Source organism: Primulina huaijiensis, chromosome 14 (genome assembly GCF_012295235.1).
Source record: "Primulina huaijiensis isolate GDHJ02 chromosome 14, ASM1229523v2, whole genome shotgun sequence".
Classification (NCBI taxonomy): Eukaryota; Viridiplantae; Streptophyta; class Magnoliopsida; order Lamiales; family Gesneriaceae; genus Primulina; species Primulina huaijiensis.
The window spans coordinates 3,760,530-3,776,031 of NC_133319.1; the positions used below are offsets into that span (position 1 = coordinate 3,760,530).

Sequence of the window (15,502 nt, forward strand, 5' to 3'; positions counted from 1 at the left end):
ATTATTAAAACTAAATCGCTTCTAATCTAAACTTTTGAGTTAAAGAAATTGTCCACCTTATTCTCTCCACAATTTGCTTATAAAAAATTTGCAAGATATCGTCTGAGAATAGTCTTGATAAATATATACCATCATCGTTCACCACAAAAAAAAAACGATATATAAATTTTTTATTATTATTTTTTATATATACATTTAAGATATTTAAAATTTAAAATATATTACATTATTATTTTATATGATATAAAAGTATTTTAATTTCACCAACCCATTGAGCTAAATTCAATAGAGAGAAAATCTGCTGGTGTTTGGCACTTCAGAAAACCACTCAATATGATAGGAACATCTGAAACGAGAAACGAAATACAATAAAGTACAGTTACTTTAACACAAACCTAACCAAGGCTTCAAAATTATGACATAAAATTACAAGCCCACCAACATCGACCAAATCATCAGGTACATGTAAAACCAACTGCATCTTAACGAAAGAAAATAAGTACTTCATTCGGATAAATTAGCATACTGCCATGGATTAAATTCTGTCGACTGGACATCACTTGTGTCGACGGCAATTGATTTCTCAATAGCATTCCGGTGTTCAGTGTACTTGCCATTGTAACGGTATACCTCAAGGTCTCCCCAGGGTGTCGGTGTAACTTCGTCCGTTTGATCAAACCATTTCGGTGTGAATATGTCACCTTTTGCTTCCCGGTTTCTTTTTTCTGCTCTCTGTTTCTCTTCCAAACTGAACAGATGTATTGCAAGAATATTCAGAGATGACAAAATTAAAAGAAACGGTTACAACTGACCAAAGTTGTGAGTATCATAAAGGATAACATTCATTTTTCCAAGTGATGAAAGAACAAAATCTGAAAAAACTAGATTCGTTGAGTGTAAACGAGCATAATGATGAAAGGATCCATGCCAAGAAGTGGAAAACCAAAGGAAATGAAACAAAATCATATTTAAAATTACATTAAAATACAAATAAACGGAATATGTAAATCAATCACATCAACAAACTTAATTCCAACGAGCACACTTGGAGAATCCAAGATGTCCCACAATCACTTTGAATAATTGTGCATGATCTCACCCTAACAACATTCTTTCAAGAAAGAGAAAATTGATAGGTATCCCTAAACACCTAAGGAGCCAGCCAGTTTAAACAACCGGATCAGAAAATAATGATCATGGATGTCCTCAACGTTGAAAAAGTTAAAACATCCCCCCATTTCAGAAAGCTAATTTTAAGAAAAGTGACCTGTCAATTGTCGATATAAGCTTGTAAAATGTGGTCTTGTACCAAGTGGCCTGTTTATTATATAGGGCAGCCAATTTATCATTCTAACCACAAAACTGAGTTGTGGTGGACAATTTGCACCGAGTAACATCCAAAAACATGGATAGGAGCATACTCATTGTTTTAACAAGGGGTTGAATGTGAAATTAAAACGTGAACTCCAATGAACATCAAGCACTAATCTAACTCACTTCACTTAATATTGACTAGGCACATAGCTTATCCTCTATTGATAATTTTTTATAGCGATCGACAAGTTCACAAGCACAAAGGCAACAAAGAAATAAGGCAGTATATCCATTGGATGAGGGATGGACCTGCTCTTCTCTGCACCGGCCTTGGAGAGGTCACCTTTCTCAAGGGCCCATCTGTCAGGACGTAACCGAGAATCTGATGCCAACAACTTCTTGGGAGCAGTATCAAAACTGTTTATTTTATGTGCGAAGTGGGTGTACTGAAATTTGTCATTTGCTGGAGTTTCTGCAAGATGCCAAACCTGCACAAGCATGTCTTCTTAGCTATCAACCAGTCAGGCCATAATACAGAATAGGTTATTGTTTCGCAAAGCAAAAGCAATTCATAAAGGCAGAAAACTCGATCCCTCAGTAAGCTACAGTATGGACTTACGGATAAAAATAACTTAAATAAACATCTTATTACATTAGCAAATTCGAAGGGATGACGATGCTACAACAAATATTCCAACATTTTATCTTACCCACGAAATTCATGCAATCAGTCCCCAAGGAAAAAACAATCAATACAAAAGAAATCATATAATAGCATGCAACACAGACTCTAGCCCTTATTTGATGATAGTTTCATATAACAGGTCATAATTCTCCTTTTCACATTGTAATATACAATAACAGAAAAAGGAATAAGAGAAAATCATGAAGTTAACCTCTTTCAGTTCTGTGCCAGGAAGAGGTTCTCCTTCCAAATCACACGGTTGATAACTCATCGACTCGCTCCATTTCCCGGTCATCAAAATTTTAGGTTCCTCGTCAGCATTATATACGTATCCATCTACCTCATATCGATTAGCCCTGCAAAAAAATGGTCAGCTAGCATCAGAAGCAGAACTGAAGAGAGATTTTAAAGCACAAAAAAAATCTACATACATACAATTAACCATGAAAACAACATTCACTACATAGAAACATTGGATCACTATATTTCAGAGAACGATTCAACCAAAGCTATAAATTGTTGTTTCTTATTATCGGGAGAAATATTCAAAACATTTTCAAATTTTCTAACAAAAATCATTTTGATGATGAAAAGGGGAAAGGGAGCATTCTGAAGTTACAGGAATATGATTTTAGTTTGTAATGACATCCGGTATCTGCTTATCTTCTAAAAAACACAACTTTCAGAAGTTTCCACGTTTCTAAAATCCATCTGAAAGATTTGCCATTAGACTATGTTATTGCCTATAGCCGAAGCAATCTGAAAGCCTTCAACGGCTTGTCACTCTCATTCGCACCAAACACATCGATAAAAGTATTTCTTGAACCCTAAATGCTAACTCTAAAGTAAAAAAGATCAAAGATTATATATAAAGCAACATACCCAAACCAACCACAGGGTTGAAAATAGAGTACGACTTTGTCCCCAGTGGTCAAGTTTGTCATGACCATTTCTCCAGGTGAATCCACCCATGTTCGTCCAAAGATCAAATTGTTGACTTTGGTTGGAGGAGGAACCAAATCTAAGATAACACCATCACGCTTGAGAGTTACACGTGTTCTGCATTAGAAAAACATGAGGATGCATAAAACGTCATCACAAAATTAATAAATGAAAACGTCCTAACTAGTCAAAAATAAAGACACAAACTTACCTTCCAACAGGATAGACATCAAGAGAGTTCCCTAAAAATTTAGTTTTTAACTTAGATGTCACATCATATGTGAAGTGTTCATTTTCAGCGTGCCCAGCACTCATAGGAGGATGATGGCTGATCTGCATAATGTTAAAACATCGATATCTAATAAAAGAATCCAAAGAAACCAACAGAACAACATCGACTTCATCATGGTAAATCCGGTGTTTCAAGATCCAACCATCGATGCACATCATGCTGAGAATTCAATCATGAGGCTCAACCAGATTACGATGCACAAGTCTAAGAGGCACATCATGCTGAAAATTCAAGACACGAGACTCAATCAGATTATTGTTCACAAGTGTAACCTCACCTGCTCGGAGATGAAAGAAATTCCACCATGGTTAACCATTTCATATGTCTCACCAAGAATTGGATTGAAAGGCTTCCAGGTGCGTTGATAGGCAAAATAAACACTAACTGCCCATGATGCTGCATCAAATAAGAGAAGTTCCTTTAATGTGTTTTAATTGGATCTCCAGTATCAAAATTAACGTACATAAAATGACTTTGTTCATATCGGAGTATTGATCAGTTGTACTACTAAAAGTAAGAAAAACGCACATGCATACACCAACCGCAAGTATGGATCTTCACATTCATCTGCTTGATCTAAAAGGTGTGAATATTCCATTAACTGTATGATAATGGTATAATCAGCATTACTTTGCATGAAATGACACTATTAAAGAAGCAGCATAATATTCGATGAATATGCATGTACCTCTGCCACTTTCTGAATCATTGTCATTGGCTCAAATATAAGAACAGGGAGGGTCACCATTGATGTAACATCTGCACCAATGTATTTTTGCATCATCTTCCAGTAACCGTCGCGTTCCTTTAAGGAATTAATAGATCTATCAGTACATACATCCACACACACGCAGAAAAGAAACAATCACTTACAACACAACTTGAAGTCTCGTAAGCATGAATAAAAATTTGACATATAGGCTCCTGCTCGGGAGCCGGAGCCGGAGCCATTGTGCGTTATAAAGTAGTGAAAAGTGCTTCAAACAAGTAAATGTTTTTAGCACTCCTCACCCTAACAAATGTTTAGTGCATGGTTACCAGTCGGTATTGCCATCCAGAAATAGTACTGGTATAATCCCAAGTATATGTAAAGTTTTGCGTAGCCACCACCCATTTAAATAGGTTTATGGAGACATCGCTGTTTCCAACTGCATAAACGTCTCCAACAACAACTTATACAAGCCTAAGGTGATAGGTATTATTAGGAAAATTTACATCAATGTCAAAAAACTCCTAACAAAAATGCCAACATGTCAACTAATCGATTGAGGGTCATAATTTGTAATTTGTCATGCACAAATCAATCTTGGTTAAAATCGAACCAAATTTTCCTTTGATTCAAAATTTTTACCAATGTCAACAACTAATTCAAATTTCAATCTCAGCAGAAACACTTAATTAGTCTTTTTCAAAGTGTCTGCTGACGATACAACAACCTAATTCATTACATTACTTGCAAGATAATGAATATAAATCCATAAACTGTCATCAAGATCCTCATTTAAAATTAATATAGCACTAGACAACTCACCTCCTTCTTCCATCTTCCTCTCTGTGCTTCCTCTTCTGCATCTTCTTTGCCTCCTTCAGGATTTATAACTTCAACCCCTTCATAACCCAACAATCTAGCAACAGGTAATGTGTTTCTCAGACAAAAATATAAAATTTGTCATGCATTGGAAAGATGGAAGAATCTATTCATGCAACAGAAAGGTCTCATTCCTTGATCATCTTTATCAAGATGAACATGATGAATATGAGTGCATCTGTATGTGTGCATTAATGAATTAAAGGTGTGCACACTAGGATAGTCAAGTATAGAGCAAAGTCACTTATGATATACTTGAGCCAACTCTAAGGGAACCAATTTTTAGGCAATGAAAGCTCAATATTGACTCTTGCATCTCCAAAAATGGGAATCCAGATCTCTTGCTCCACCATTGTAAAATCAAGACCAACATTAATTTCAACTGTTTACACGTGACATATTCTAGATCTTCTAATGCTCTTATCAAACCGTGTTTCCCATGTGATTGATTCATCAGTGACTTGTATTACAAAAAAATAAGCTCCAATGTATTACATCGCCAAAACAAAAATTCAAGTCGGCATTCTCGCAAGAAGTTACATTTTCATCCCATTCTCATATATATTGTCAAAAAGTTAAAGTACAGTTCACTAGCGATATCATCTTCCTCATTCGTTCCCCAAAGCGAGCAAACGATTTGCCAAAAAATGAGGAAACTAAATCATTGACCAAAATATAATACTAAAAAAAATCTCATTCCCACCCTCAATATTTTTCAAATAATAAGAAACAGAGCAAGGGTGATATACATGAAATCATCACTGACACGTCCCTTTTCTCGGAGATTTGCCACTAGAACATCTATAGAGGCTAACAAATAAGCAGGAAAATTTAAAAGCAAATAAAAGCTCATCAATCATCAAATCACTTGGGAAACAATGAGCTCCAGTGCACGCGTATCATTGCAGCAAATTCAAAATTCTAGCTTAGATAATCTGAATCCACAGGTGAACATATATCACCGGGAATCCAGCCAGAATATATCCACCACCAGATTTCTTGAAATCAAATTGAGATCGTGAACACAGAAATATAACTTTCCGTTCCGTAAACCTTAAAAATTACAGTATATTCATTTACCCGTTGACAGATCTATGCATGGCGTTGCTGAACATCGACAATCCGGACGTCATCGCCGAGAAGAACCCCCCCTTGCTTTGATCTTTCTTCGGACTACCCATTTCCTTACACCGGAATTACAAAACAACCTCCTTATAAAAAAATCGAAAATCCACGAAGGAATCCGAAATCCTCAATCCAATCAATGAAGAGTCCGAGAAACTGAGATAATTATAATTTTCAACCCTAAATTGACCCAGCGATCTGCACGAAGGAGAGTTCTTCTATTCAAGATGATCCTCATAAAAATCAACTTGCGTGGCAATTCTTATATTATAAGGATCATCAGGGGTAAAAACGGGTTGAATCAAATCTAGTTGGCGGTTCTTGTCCTATAATGGGACACTGCTTTCCTATTGATCGTACGTGTAGTACACGCCTAAAATCCAACCGTTGAAAACAAAGAAATGACGTCTCCACTTTACGACGCAGGTTCGATGGTCGTCCAGTTAAATACTGCTTAAATAGAATCTGATTTTTTCTTTAAAAATATAATATAATGGTCACATTGATTTTATTTATTAAAATTTATTCAGCTTCTACACAATTATTAGCTACTAATAATCATATAGTTTATGAAAAAATTAATGAATTACTCTAATATATTATTAAAATAGAGATTACATATATATTTTTAAATACCTACTATAAATTAATAAATGATACCAAGATATGGCCACAACACACATCTACACAAGTTGTGTCAACACCGGGGTGAGTCCAATCTGAATTGTACCTACAAACAAGTTAAACTTTATACATATTTTTATAACTACTAGATGCACAAAAAATTCAAAAATTAATACTTTAATCAAAAGTATATTCAAACAATAGTATTTTAAAAATAATTTAACAACAAGAGATTAAAAAATTGTTACTTGCTCGGAACTAGCTTCTAGATCCGTTGGTCGGGTTTATACCGATCTCATTTAATATGATTTCAATGTAAGATCGGATTTAAACTCGATACATTGTCATCTCGATCATACAATAGATATGTATATGTATGCATGCATGCACACATATATCTATAGTCATATGTAGGGACACTAATGGGGACAAGGGAGTTAATGAGTTATATTCAATTTTTAGTTAATAAAAAAATTCTAAAAACTTGTTTTAATAAATAATATCTTATCTATACCTCGATATCTTAATATATTTTTTCCTTAGTCTTTATTTATACTTTTGACTTTTTAAATTATCATATCTCTCTTATCATAAAAAATAATTTTTAAAGTTTGAAATTTAATATAATATCTAAATTTTTCATAAATTAATTATTTTAATACCAATTATATATATATATATATATAGAATCGCTTGCTAAAAGCCAGAGGGAATAATAGAATCCAAATTTTTGACAACTAATAAATAAATAAATCACAAACCTAAACTTGCTGAGATTGTTAATCCAATAGAATCCAAATCTCTTTAGGGCATCTCCAACCCTGCGCCAAAATGGCGCCATTTTAGCGCAGAGGGAGAAGCTCCAACTAGCGCACATGGCGCAGANAGAATTTCTCGCTCGATATAAAAGGATAAAAGACAAAGATGCTCACTATGCACTACGAAATGTTTTAATTGATCATTTGTGGGAGGAATATAATTGTTCAGATGTTTGAATTTGGATTCATATTAAGTTCTAAAAATAAATTATCTGTATTAAAATTATGTCAATTTTAATAATGAAGTATTTGTATTAATTCGTATTATAAATATTAGAGTTAATATATATAATAATCAAATAAATAAATTTAACTATTAATAAAAATAAAATTATAATTATAATACTAATATTAACATTAATTATAATTATATTGTTAAATTTATAAATAAATAGTAAACAAAAATAATATTCTAGAAATATACTTTTTAGTGTAAGATTTGAAGTAAATGGGTTGAAGATGAATGTTATATTTGGTACAGAAACTGCACTATTTTGGTGCAAAAACTGCACCAAAATAGATTAATGGGTCGGAGATGTCCCTGATTCCTTAGTTTCCCACTATTTATGATTCACTGCGGCGTATAATATATTCCCCTTCACAAATTTCAAGTTCACAAATCTGCTCTGGGGTTCGAATTCATCGAAGAAGACTTTTTGTTCCACATTGAGTTATTTTTGGGAGTTTACTGGATTTTAATTTTATCTATTTACACCAAAGATGAAGCAACGGAAATCGGCGAAATTAAATATTCAACAGGAATCGCAGCTTCTGCATCAGAACGATCACATATCGGCGTTTAACATAACGAAGCTGTTGGATCCTGATGCTTCTTGGGATAAGGTTTCATAATCTCTTCTTTTTCTTTCATATCTATTTATTGTTGTTGTTGTTGTTTTCCTAGGCTTTATTACGTACATTTTGTCAAACCCTGAAAGGAAAAAAGTTACTTTTTGCCGTGATTCTTGATTTTTTTTTTTGCGATAATTGTTGATATTTTAAGGTAAGAAATCCATAAGACATGGATGATAAATTTTGTTGATCATGCTATTTAGAATTACGTGTATTTACTCAAAGGAGGTACCTAACTGAGATCGGTGATGGGACCTCGAAAATTTCTTGATCTGGGTATTGAAGAATTAATTAGCACTAACTGCAAAACATGGTTTAACAAAATGTTACTGTGTTGGCTAGTATGTGTGAGGTTGATTGTTATGTTTAAGGCATTTAGGGAACTATAGTAATTAGTACAGAATAGTTTACTTCTTGGAAGAAAAATATCTATGTATTTCTTAAATTTAGAGTGACATTTTTTTGGACTAGAATGGATTTGTTTTCTACATTGTTACAAAATGTACTTTACAATAAAAAGGGAGAGGGAAACTTCAAACAGTGGAGGCATTTTTCATCAATTTTCTGGCTTTTATAGACACACAGTGAGAAATTATTGCATATTTCATATGTTGGAAATAATGAAGTTAAAACTAGTACAAACTTCTACTGCTTTTTGGAAAATGAAGCTAGCACAGATTTCTAATGTAAGGATAAGGAATGCCACGCCATTTTATAGGGAAGATGGGGGTAGAAGGTGTTATTGAATGCCATTGAGAATAATGAGCCGGTGTATTTTTTCCATTTATTTGTTGTGTCGAAAAATTTGTAAGCCTCCTTGTTTGTTCATTTGAACTACCCCTAGTAGTTGAATTCATCTACACGGAAATTTGTTTGGGGTGTGCAGTTGGAAGACCAAAGATTTTGATATCTTAGAATAGGTGAGAGAAACAGAAGCCAAGCCCTCTCTTTTGGGTAAATTGTATATCATCGAATCTCAAATTTTGTTTTCTACGGTCAATGTAAGAAAACTTTTGTCAAGGTTTAAACTGATATCAACTGAGGTTCTAAGCCATGCTCTAGTCTCCGTATCTACTTCTGTTATTTTCATAGTATGTAGAAGGAGGAACACAAATTGCTTTAGGGATTTAAGGATGTCCAAAACTAGTATTGCAATGAAATTTCTCAGTTCTAACTTGAATATTTAACCAGGGTGATAACTAGTGGGTATGTATTGCTTCTTTCATAAAGCTGAGTATTCAAAGGCTATTGTGGGTTATACTGGTGACATTTGCATTGAAATTATGTTTCTGGAATAAACCGAAAGCTTGCATATCCATAATAATATTTATAAACAACTTTGACTGAGAAAATTTAATATATTCCTATGTCCTTGAGGTGTTGCCATCTAATTCAAAGTAATGTTATTAATTATCTGTCACAGGATCAACTGGCTGATGTTTTACATTGGATTAGACAAGCATTAGCCCTCATATTCGGATTGCTATGCGGTGCGATTCCCTTAGTTGGTGGCATCTGGTTTCTCCTGTAACTTACTGCTCTTTAGCTTTGTTTTTTTTTATTATTATAGTTGCTATTTTTGTATGCATGAAGCTTTTTTAGATTAAAAGTGTGGTGGATACATTTATGTGTTTGGAAGTGTGAAGCTCTTGTCATGTTAGACATATAATTATTGGCAGATGATAATAAAATAAATTCATTGCACTTGTTTAAGTTTGTGACAATTCCCATATTATTATTCTTTAGTCAATATTCTAGTTTAGCGTTTCTTTAATACATGTTTCCGAGATGATTCTAATATGGGATCTAGACAAATTTACATGGTGGTACCGTTGCCTTGGGTCTGTTTATACTTGGGCTAACTTCTAAAAAAATGTAAAACTGTTGATCATATTGCCAACTAACTATAAATAGCGTAGAGAAAATTATTGACTCAACTACCTACATTTTTAATCATGATACAAGTCATATTTTATCATTGGCTAAGCCGCGAAGAACCCCAAAAAAAAAGAGTATAAAGAAGCTACAGCCAAAAGGTGAAGAAAAGGGAATGGAGCTTGCACGGTAGAAGCAGTGAAGAAAGCCAAAGACTGGGGGAAAGAAGATGGTGATAATCGTGCCACTGAGAAGAAGACATCAAAACATAATTATATAAAAATGGTGTCAGAAATCTAGTTTACAACTCAATACTTGAGATTTCCAAGAAATCAAGTCAAGATGGAATGTTGATTGGACACGCGATATTCCCTTGAGTTCATTTTCATCTATAATTTCTTTCAAATACATATTTCCTAGACGACATTAATGTAGGCTCTGGATATTTACTTCTAGTAACAAAAATAGAGGTCTCTTGAGTTATCTGTCAAAAATCATAAAACCGTTCATGTTCTAACTGTGAAACATCAACGGTATAAAGCAACATACTTGTTTAATTAGAAGACTAATATCAAAGTAATAAAATAAAATAAATCTGAGTTCCACTACATCATGCGTCAAATCTAGTCAACTTCCTTCTTACGTGTTCTGCTGCTTAAAATATTGTTTAATTGATATGTACCCTCTCACGGAGCATCCTGCATGGACACCTTTTTCTTTATTTATTTCCATCGTCATTGCCTACACGACAGTGGTCCTGAAAAGAGCAATAACATCACAAGACACTTCATAAAATCCCATGATAACAATATCATAGCATAATGATTGAGCAGTGATTAAATTGTGTGTCTGGGACACTGAGTTCGTGCAAAGCCTTGCATAAATGAAACTGCTGTTGTTTAAGCTTTTCTTTAGATGAGGACTTGGATGGTGAGTGCCAACTAGTAATTTGCGTTGTAGAATAATGAAATTTTAATAGTCTTGTAATCATTTTGGGGACTCAACTCACTTGGACTATGGGAGTCCTCCACAGTATGCTACTTCTAAGATACCAATGCAATTAGTTACTATGGTCAAGGTTATATACTCCCGAAGTATTTTGCCAGTACTAACTCTACGTTAATTACTTGTTTTCATTCCATGTCTCTCTTGAAACAAAGAAAGTTGCCTGAGCTATTTATGCTGCTATTTTGATATCCAGGTTTGTGGTGTTATCCACTGGGATCATCTATGCATACTATGCTATTGTACTTAAAATTGACGAAGAGGAATTTGGCGGTCATGGAGCCCTTCTTCAGGAAGGGCTCTTTGCTTCCGTATCTCTGTTTCTGGTATGTTGAGCATTTTCCTATTACAAATGCTCATACTTAGATATGCTTAGTTCATACTTTGTCACAATCTAATCTTCTGATTATATCACAGCTAGCATGGATTTTAGTATACAGTTTGGCACACTTTTGATTGGCTCTATTTCATCCATGACATGGCTCGTAGCTCTGCTCTCGCTTCCGCAAGATAGTAATGGGTCGATTAAAATTTCATGTCGAACCACCATTTCATCTGAATAAACATATGCTTCAATTATTCTTTAATGATCGTTATTAGCCTGAAAATGTAGGATAGACTAAGCTTCCATGTTAGTTGAACCTTTTTTTTCAAGATTTTGGTTTTTTATTCTTGTTGTATCATTATTTTAAATATATATTTTCTAGCTACATTTATTTTATCAGCAGCAATTATCTTGAATGAGACCAATCATTTTCCAGCACAATAAAGTAGTTATATCTCTCTTGTTTATGGGTAATTATCCTGAATGACTCATGCTTTACTTTTTATACGTCAATTTATCTTCACGTGAAGTATGTGTTACCTTTATGTACCTTAATAAAGTAAAATGTAACTCAAACGTGAAACCATTATCATCTGTAAAATTTGTGAACAGTCACTCATCACAAGCACTTGTGTGTCAATTTCTCCGGAAAGAACTCAAAAGAAGAGGAAAAAAATCCTAGAATTTAGAAAATTACCTCTAATTAGAGAATGGAGGAGTTATGGAAGACACTGTTGTAGTCGACGGTCGACAAGCGCCAATGGTGTCGGAAGAGTTGAAAGTACAAGCTTTTTTGGTTTGGAGAGATGGTGGAAGAATACTAGCGAGGAATTTAAAAATATTTAAAGTTTATTAGAGATCATTTTTATATATCAGTCTCAAATTTGAGACCGACACAATACATCGGTCTTAACTTAGAGACCTAAATAAAAATTTGGTCTCCAATTTGTCGCTAGAATAAAAATCAAGCTACAAAATAATATTAAATTATAAAACATGATGAAAATAAATTTAGTGATCGATATTACTAATTTCTCTCGTTTCCTAATTCGATTACAAATCCCGTTTCTTTTGTAGTGAGTTATAATAGGCTTTAACAATCTATCAGTTTGATTTATTATTTCTAAACCACAATAGTGCTTTACTAAAATATTTTCTTTAATAAAGTTTGTGAAATTAATAGCCGGGTTGTCAAAACGTTCGTATTTTTGTTGAAAATCCAACACCGATATAAATTACGTCCCGACGCATAAAATCATCTCAAAACTCCTTATTTTCAAAAATAAGAAAATGCATCAATCATATTTTAAATAATTAAAAACAACTATTTAATAAAACATTTTCTATTTTTCAGCTCTCGGTCTCCGTTCCTCGATCGCAACTCGAGTAACCCTTAAAAATACACTTTAATTCATGTAAGTAGAAAAACTACTAAAACATCACATAAACATGTCACATAATCAATTTAGCAATTAAAATCATTTAATTAACCATTTTTCATATTCCCTAGATTTTCATGCAGTTGGATTACGTCGTCTTAATTTTGGACCTTAAAATGATACCTTACCAATTTAAACTTGACAACCGTGAGCTGGCAAGCAGAAAAACACAACAAGTTTTTGGCATCGTTGCCGGGAAGTGTCAAATTTAAATTTATAATACCTCGATCACCAAGTAAAGTCAACAAATAACATTTGGAAAAGAATTTGCCTGTAATTTAAACATATACGCTCGTGCCCGTCAATTAACAGAGAACATGAGCTAGAGTGTAAAATATGCATTATTCACTCAGATTTCCACTACATACAGCCGACTCAAGAGATCTATGAAACTATAATCTGAAAATTATCTAAGAACTCATCGTATGTATATTTCGTCATCCAATCATAATCAATCATGCATACTGAAAGCTAGTCCTAGTCCTATCAAAGAAAGCATCCCATTCATGCTCTTCTGTTTTCCCGAAGGTGTAGTATTTCCAACTCTTTTCTTCATCAAAATCACTGGAATTTCTCCCTTCTTTCATATCTCTCCTCAAACCCTCCACTCTTCGAAGAACTCCTTTCACCGCTAGATCAAATGCATCTTCTACTGTCTCCAATCTCGACTTCGGATCAGCATAAGTAACATTTGGGATCAGTTTAATCACCTCTTCTCTCATGGATAACACCTTGTTTTTGGGAATTCGAGATAGTAATCTCTCAATACTCACTTTCTTGTTCTTCACATCCTCCTGCGATATGAACACGGAATATTTCTCATAATTCCTAGGCAGATGCCACAGATATTGGACATAAGCTGAGCCCGGATGGAAAAAAACTGGTATACAGCCAGCAAGAATTGAATCAAAAGTTGATCGTCTGGTGAACGAGTCCCCTGGTGGCTGGAGGCAGAAAATGGAGCTTTGAAACAGCTTCATCACATTAGCTGGCTTTGCACAATTCTCTTTTGAATCTATACATTCCAGCATCTTGCATTTGCGTTTAGCTGCATTGCATTGTTCCATGATTTCTCCTCGGATGGAGCCCTTCATACTAGGACGTGTGCCACCGATAAAGCAAAATAAAGCCTTTTTCTTTTGCTTCCTCAACTTATTTTGCCATTGGAGAACTTGATCATCGTTTGAAGGATGAAAATATGTAGGATATGGTATTGCAAAATCGTTCTTGTTCCACGGACTCGACTCAATTGACAGCATCGTCATGTTTTGTGACTCGGGCAACAACATGAGCTTGTTCCCCCAACCCGAGTCCTCGTCCACTGCCCTTCGAAAATCCCATGTTATGCGCCCCGTAACCAAGAAATGGTCTCTCCCTCCCATTCTGTTCCATTCAGGTTTCTCTTTCAACCATTTGAACAATCCCATGGTATCATAATCCTTAACAGATGTGTTGTAGTGATCCCACAAGTATCTAGCAATATCCAAACCTGGATAATATGGGACAAAGATTACAGCAGCCTTTGATGAGTCATTTGTTAAGCACTTATATTGCTTCATTCTGTTGTGGAATATGACCTCTAACGCGAATTGGTGTGTAGTATACCAACCGGAGCTCAAGAAAAGCCTCTGAGGGTTCCCGAGTCGTTGCCCAAGTCCTAGGTTGCCGAAATAAGGGCACATGTTAAGCCATTTGTTCAATAACTTGCATTGATTTATCAGATCATCGTTGTATCGTGTAGGTAGATCGTGTATATAGATATATCTACCATTGCATGGTTCTGTTTTCCTCCGGTTTTCACCTCTGTCGTCGTCGTCGTATTCTTCCCCTTCTTGTGGTAACTGGGGTTGTAATTCTTTTTGTAGCTCTTCAAGATCTCGAATTTCATAATCTGTTTCTGTGTACGTTGAAACATTCATATCTCTTCCCGAAATGCCACTTGTGTCGTTTCTTGATACAATGTTTCTCGGAGAATGATTCAAAGGTATTGTAACATCTTGATCATTAGAAACATTTTTTCTAAGGATAGAACTCGAATCTAAAGATTGGAGATGGTTTTCTTGATCGGGAGTTACCGAAGAGAGCCCGGGGAGAGAAGACCAATCAAATTTATAAAGCAAAAAATACCAAAAAACAAACAAAAGAAAGAACACGAACCAAAATTTGTTGCGATGCCTTGTTGAAATGGGATTCTCCATTTTTTCTTCTTGATCCCTTTTCTTGGAGAATCGTCGTCTCATCAAAATATTTTAGGGTACCTATTATTATAAATCATCAATTATCAATAATTTAGCTATCGGTAATATTAAAAAAATTTGGTTGTTGATGGAAAGCTAGTTTATAAGAATGGAATGGTAGGTTAAAGTTCAAAAAATAAATGTCATATTTAGGATCCTTAAGGCGAACATTATGCACATTTTTTTACCACTTTTCACTTTCATTCTTTATTGAGTTTTGGTGATTAAAAAATTAGTGTTGATTAAATTAGAATAAATTTCGTTACATCATGTGTACGTATTGATGTTGTATCTATGTATAATTTAGTTTCATTTTGTGGACGAAAAATGTTATAATTTGGGAATTATTGAATCCTAAACTAGGCCAAATTTTACCCAAAA

General features: G+C 34.3%; 3 protein-coding genes across 3 annotated transcripts; 1 reads left to right on the forward strand and 2 right to left on the reverse strand.

Moving 5' to 3' along the window:
• Positions 1-315: 315 nt before the first annotated feature.
• On the reverse strand, positions 316-6,176 carry LOC140957222 (oxysterol-binding protein-related protein 3C-like). The gene is made up of 10 exons (XM_073414357.1): positions 5,902-6,176; positions 4,765-4,858; positions 3,922-4,038; positions 3,762-3,834; positions 3,511-3,629; positions 3,153-3,274; positions 2,882-3,058; positions 2,211-2,355; positions 1,624-1,802; positions 316-748 (listed from the first exon to the last, which is right to left on the reverse strand). The coding sequence occupies exons 1-10, from the start codon at positions 6,000-6,002 to the stop codon at positions 505-507; spliced, it is 1,371 nt and encodes a 456-aa protein (XP_073270458.1). The 5' UTR covers positions 6,003-6,176; the 3' UTR covers positions 316-504.
• A 1,755-nt stretch (positions 6,177-7,931) lies between these two features.
• On the forward strand, positions 7,932-11,861 carry LOC140956760 (uncharacterized). The gene is made up of 4 exons (XM_073413622.1): positions 7,932-8,231; positions 9,664-9,767; positions 11,317-11,446; positions 11,538-11,861. The coding sequence occupies exons 1-4, from the start codon at positions 8,109-8,111 to the stop codon at positions 11,574-11,576; spliced, it is 396 nt and encodes a 131-aa protein (XP_073269723.1). The 5' UTR covers positions 7,932-8,108; the 3' UTR covers positions 11,577-11,861.
• Positions 11,862-13,138: 1,277 nt separating this feature from the next.
• On the reverse strand, positions 13,139-15,217 carry LOC140956831 (probable xyloglucan galactosyltransferase GT11). Its single transcript, XM_073413712.1, has one exon. It carries the CDS (start codon positions 15,122-15,124, stop codon positions 13,340-13,342), a length of 1,785 nt encoding a protein of 594 aa, XP_073269813.1. The 5' UTR covers positions 15,125-15,217; the 3' UTR covers positions 13,139-13,339.
• Between the last annotated feature and the right edge of the window lie 285 nt (positions 15,218-15,502).

What these genes read in the sequence shown, in the direction of transcription:
- LOC140957222 (XM_073414357.1), bottom strand. Translation starts at nt 6,002, where the DNA reads ATGGGTAGTCCGAAGAAAGATCAAAGCAAGGGGGGGTTCTTCTCGGCG. An exon ending in CTTGCGGTTGGTGTATGCAT is followed by an intron (nt 3,630 to 3,761) that starts GTGCGTTTTTCT and finishes TATTTGATGCAG; the next exon opens with CATCATGGGCAGTTAGTGTT. An exon ending in GATGTCTATCCTGTTGGAAG is followed by an intron (nt 3,059 to 3,152) that starts GTAAGTTTGTGT and finishes TTTCTAATGCAG; the next exon opens with AACACGTGTAACTCTCAAGC.
- LOC140956760 (XM_073413622.1), top strand. Translation starts at nt 8,109, where the DNA reads ATGAAGCAACGGAAATCGGCGAAATTAAATATTCAACAGGAATCGCAG. An exon ending in GGTGGCATCTGGTTTCTCCT is followed by an intron (nt 9,768 to 11,316) that starts GTAACTTACTGC and finishes TTTGATATCCAG; the next exon opens with GTTTGTGGTGTTATCCACTG. An exon ending in CTTCCGTATCTCTGTTTCTG is followed by an intron (nt 11,447 to 11,537) that starts GTATGTTGAGCA and finishes ATTATATCACAG; the next exon opens with CTAGCATGGATTTTAGTATA.
- LOC140956831 (XM_073413712.1), bottom strand. Translation starts at nt 15,124, where the DNA reads ATGAGACGACGATTCTCCAAGAAAAGGGATCAAGAAGAAAAAATGGAG.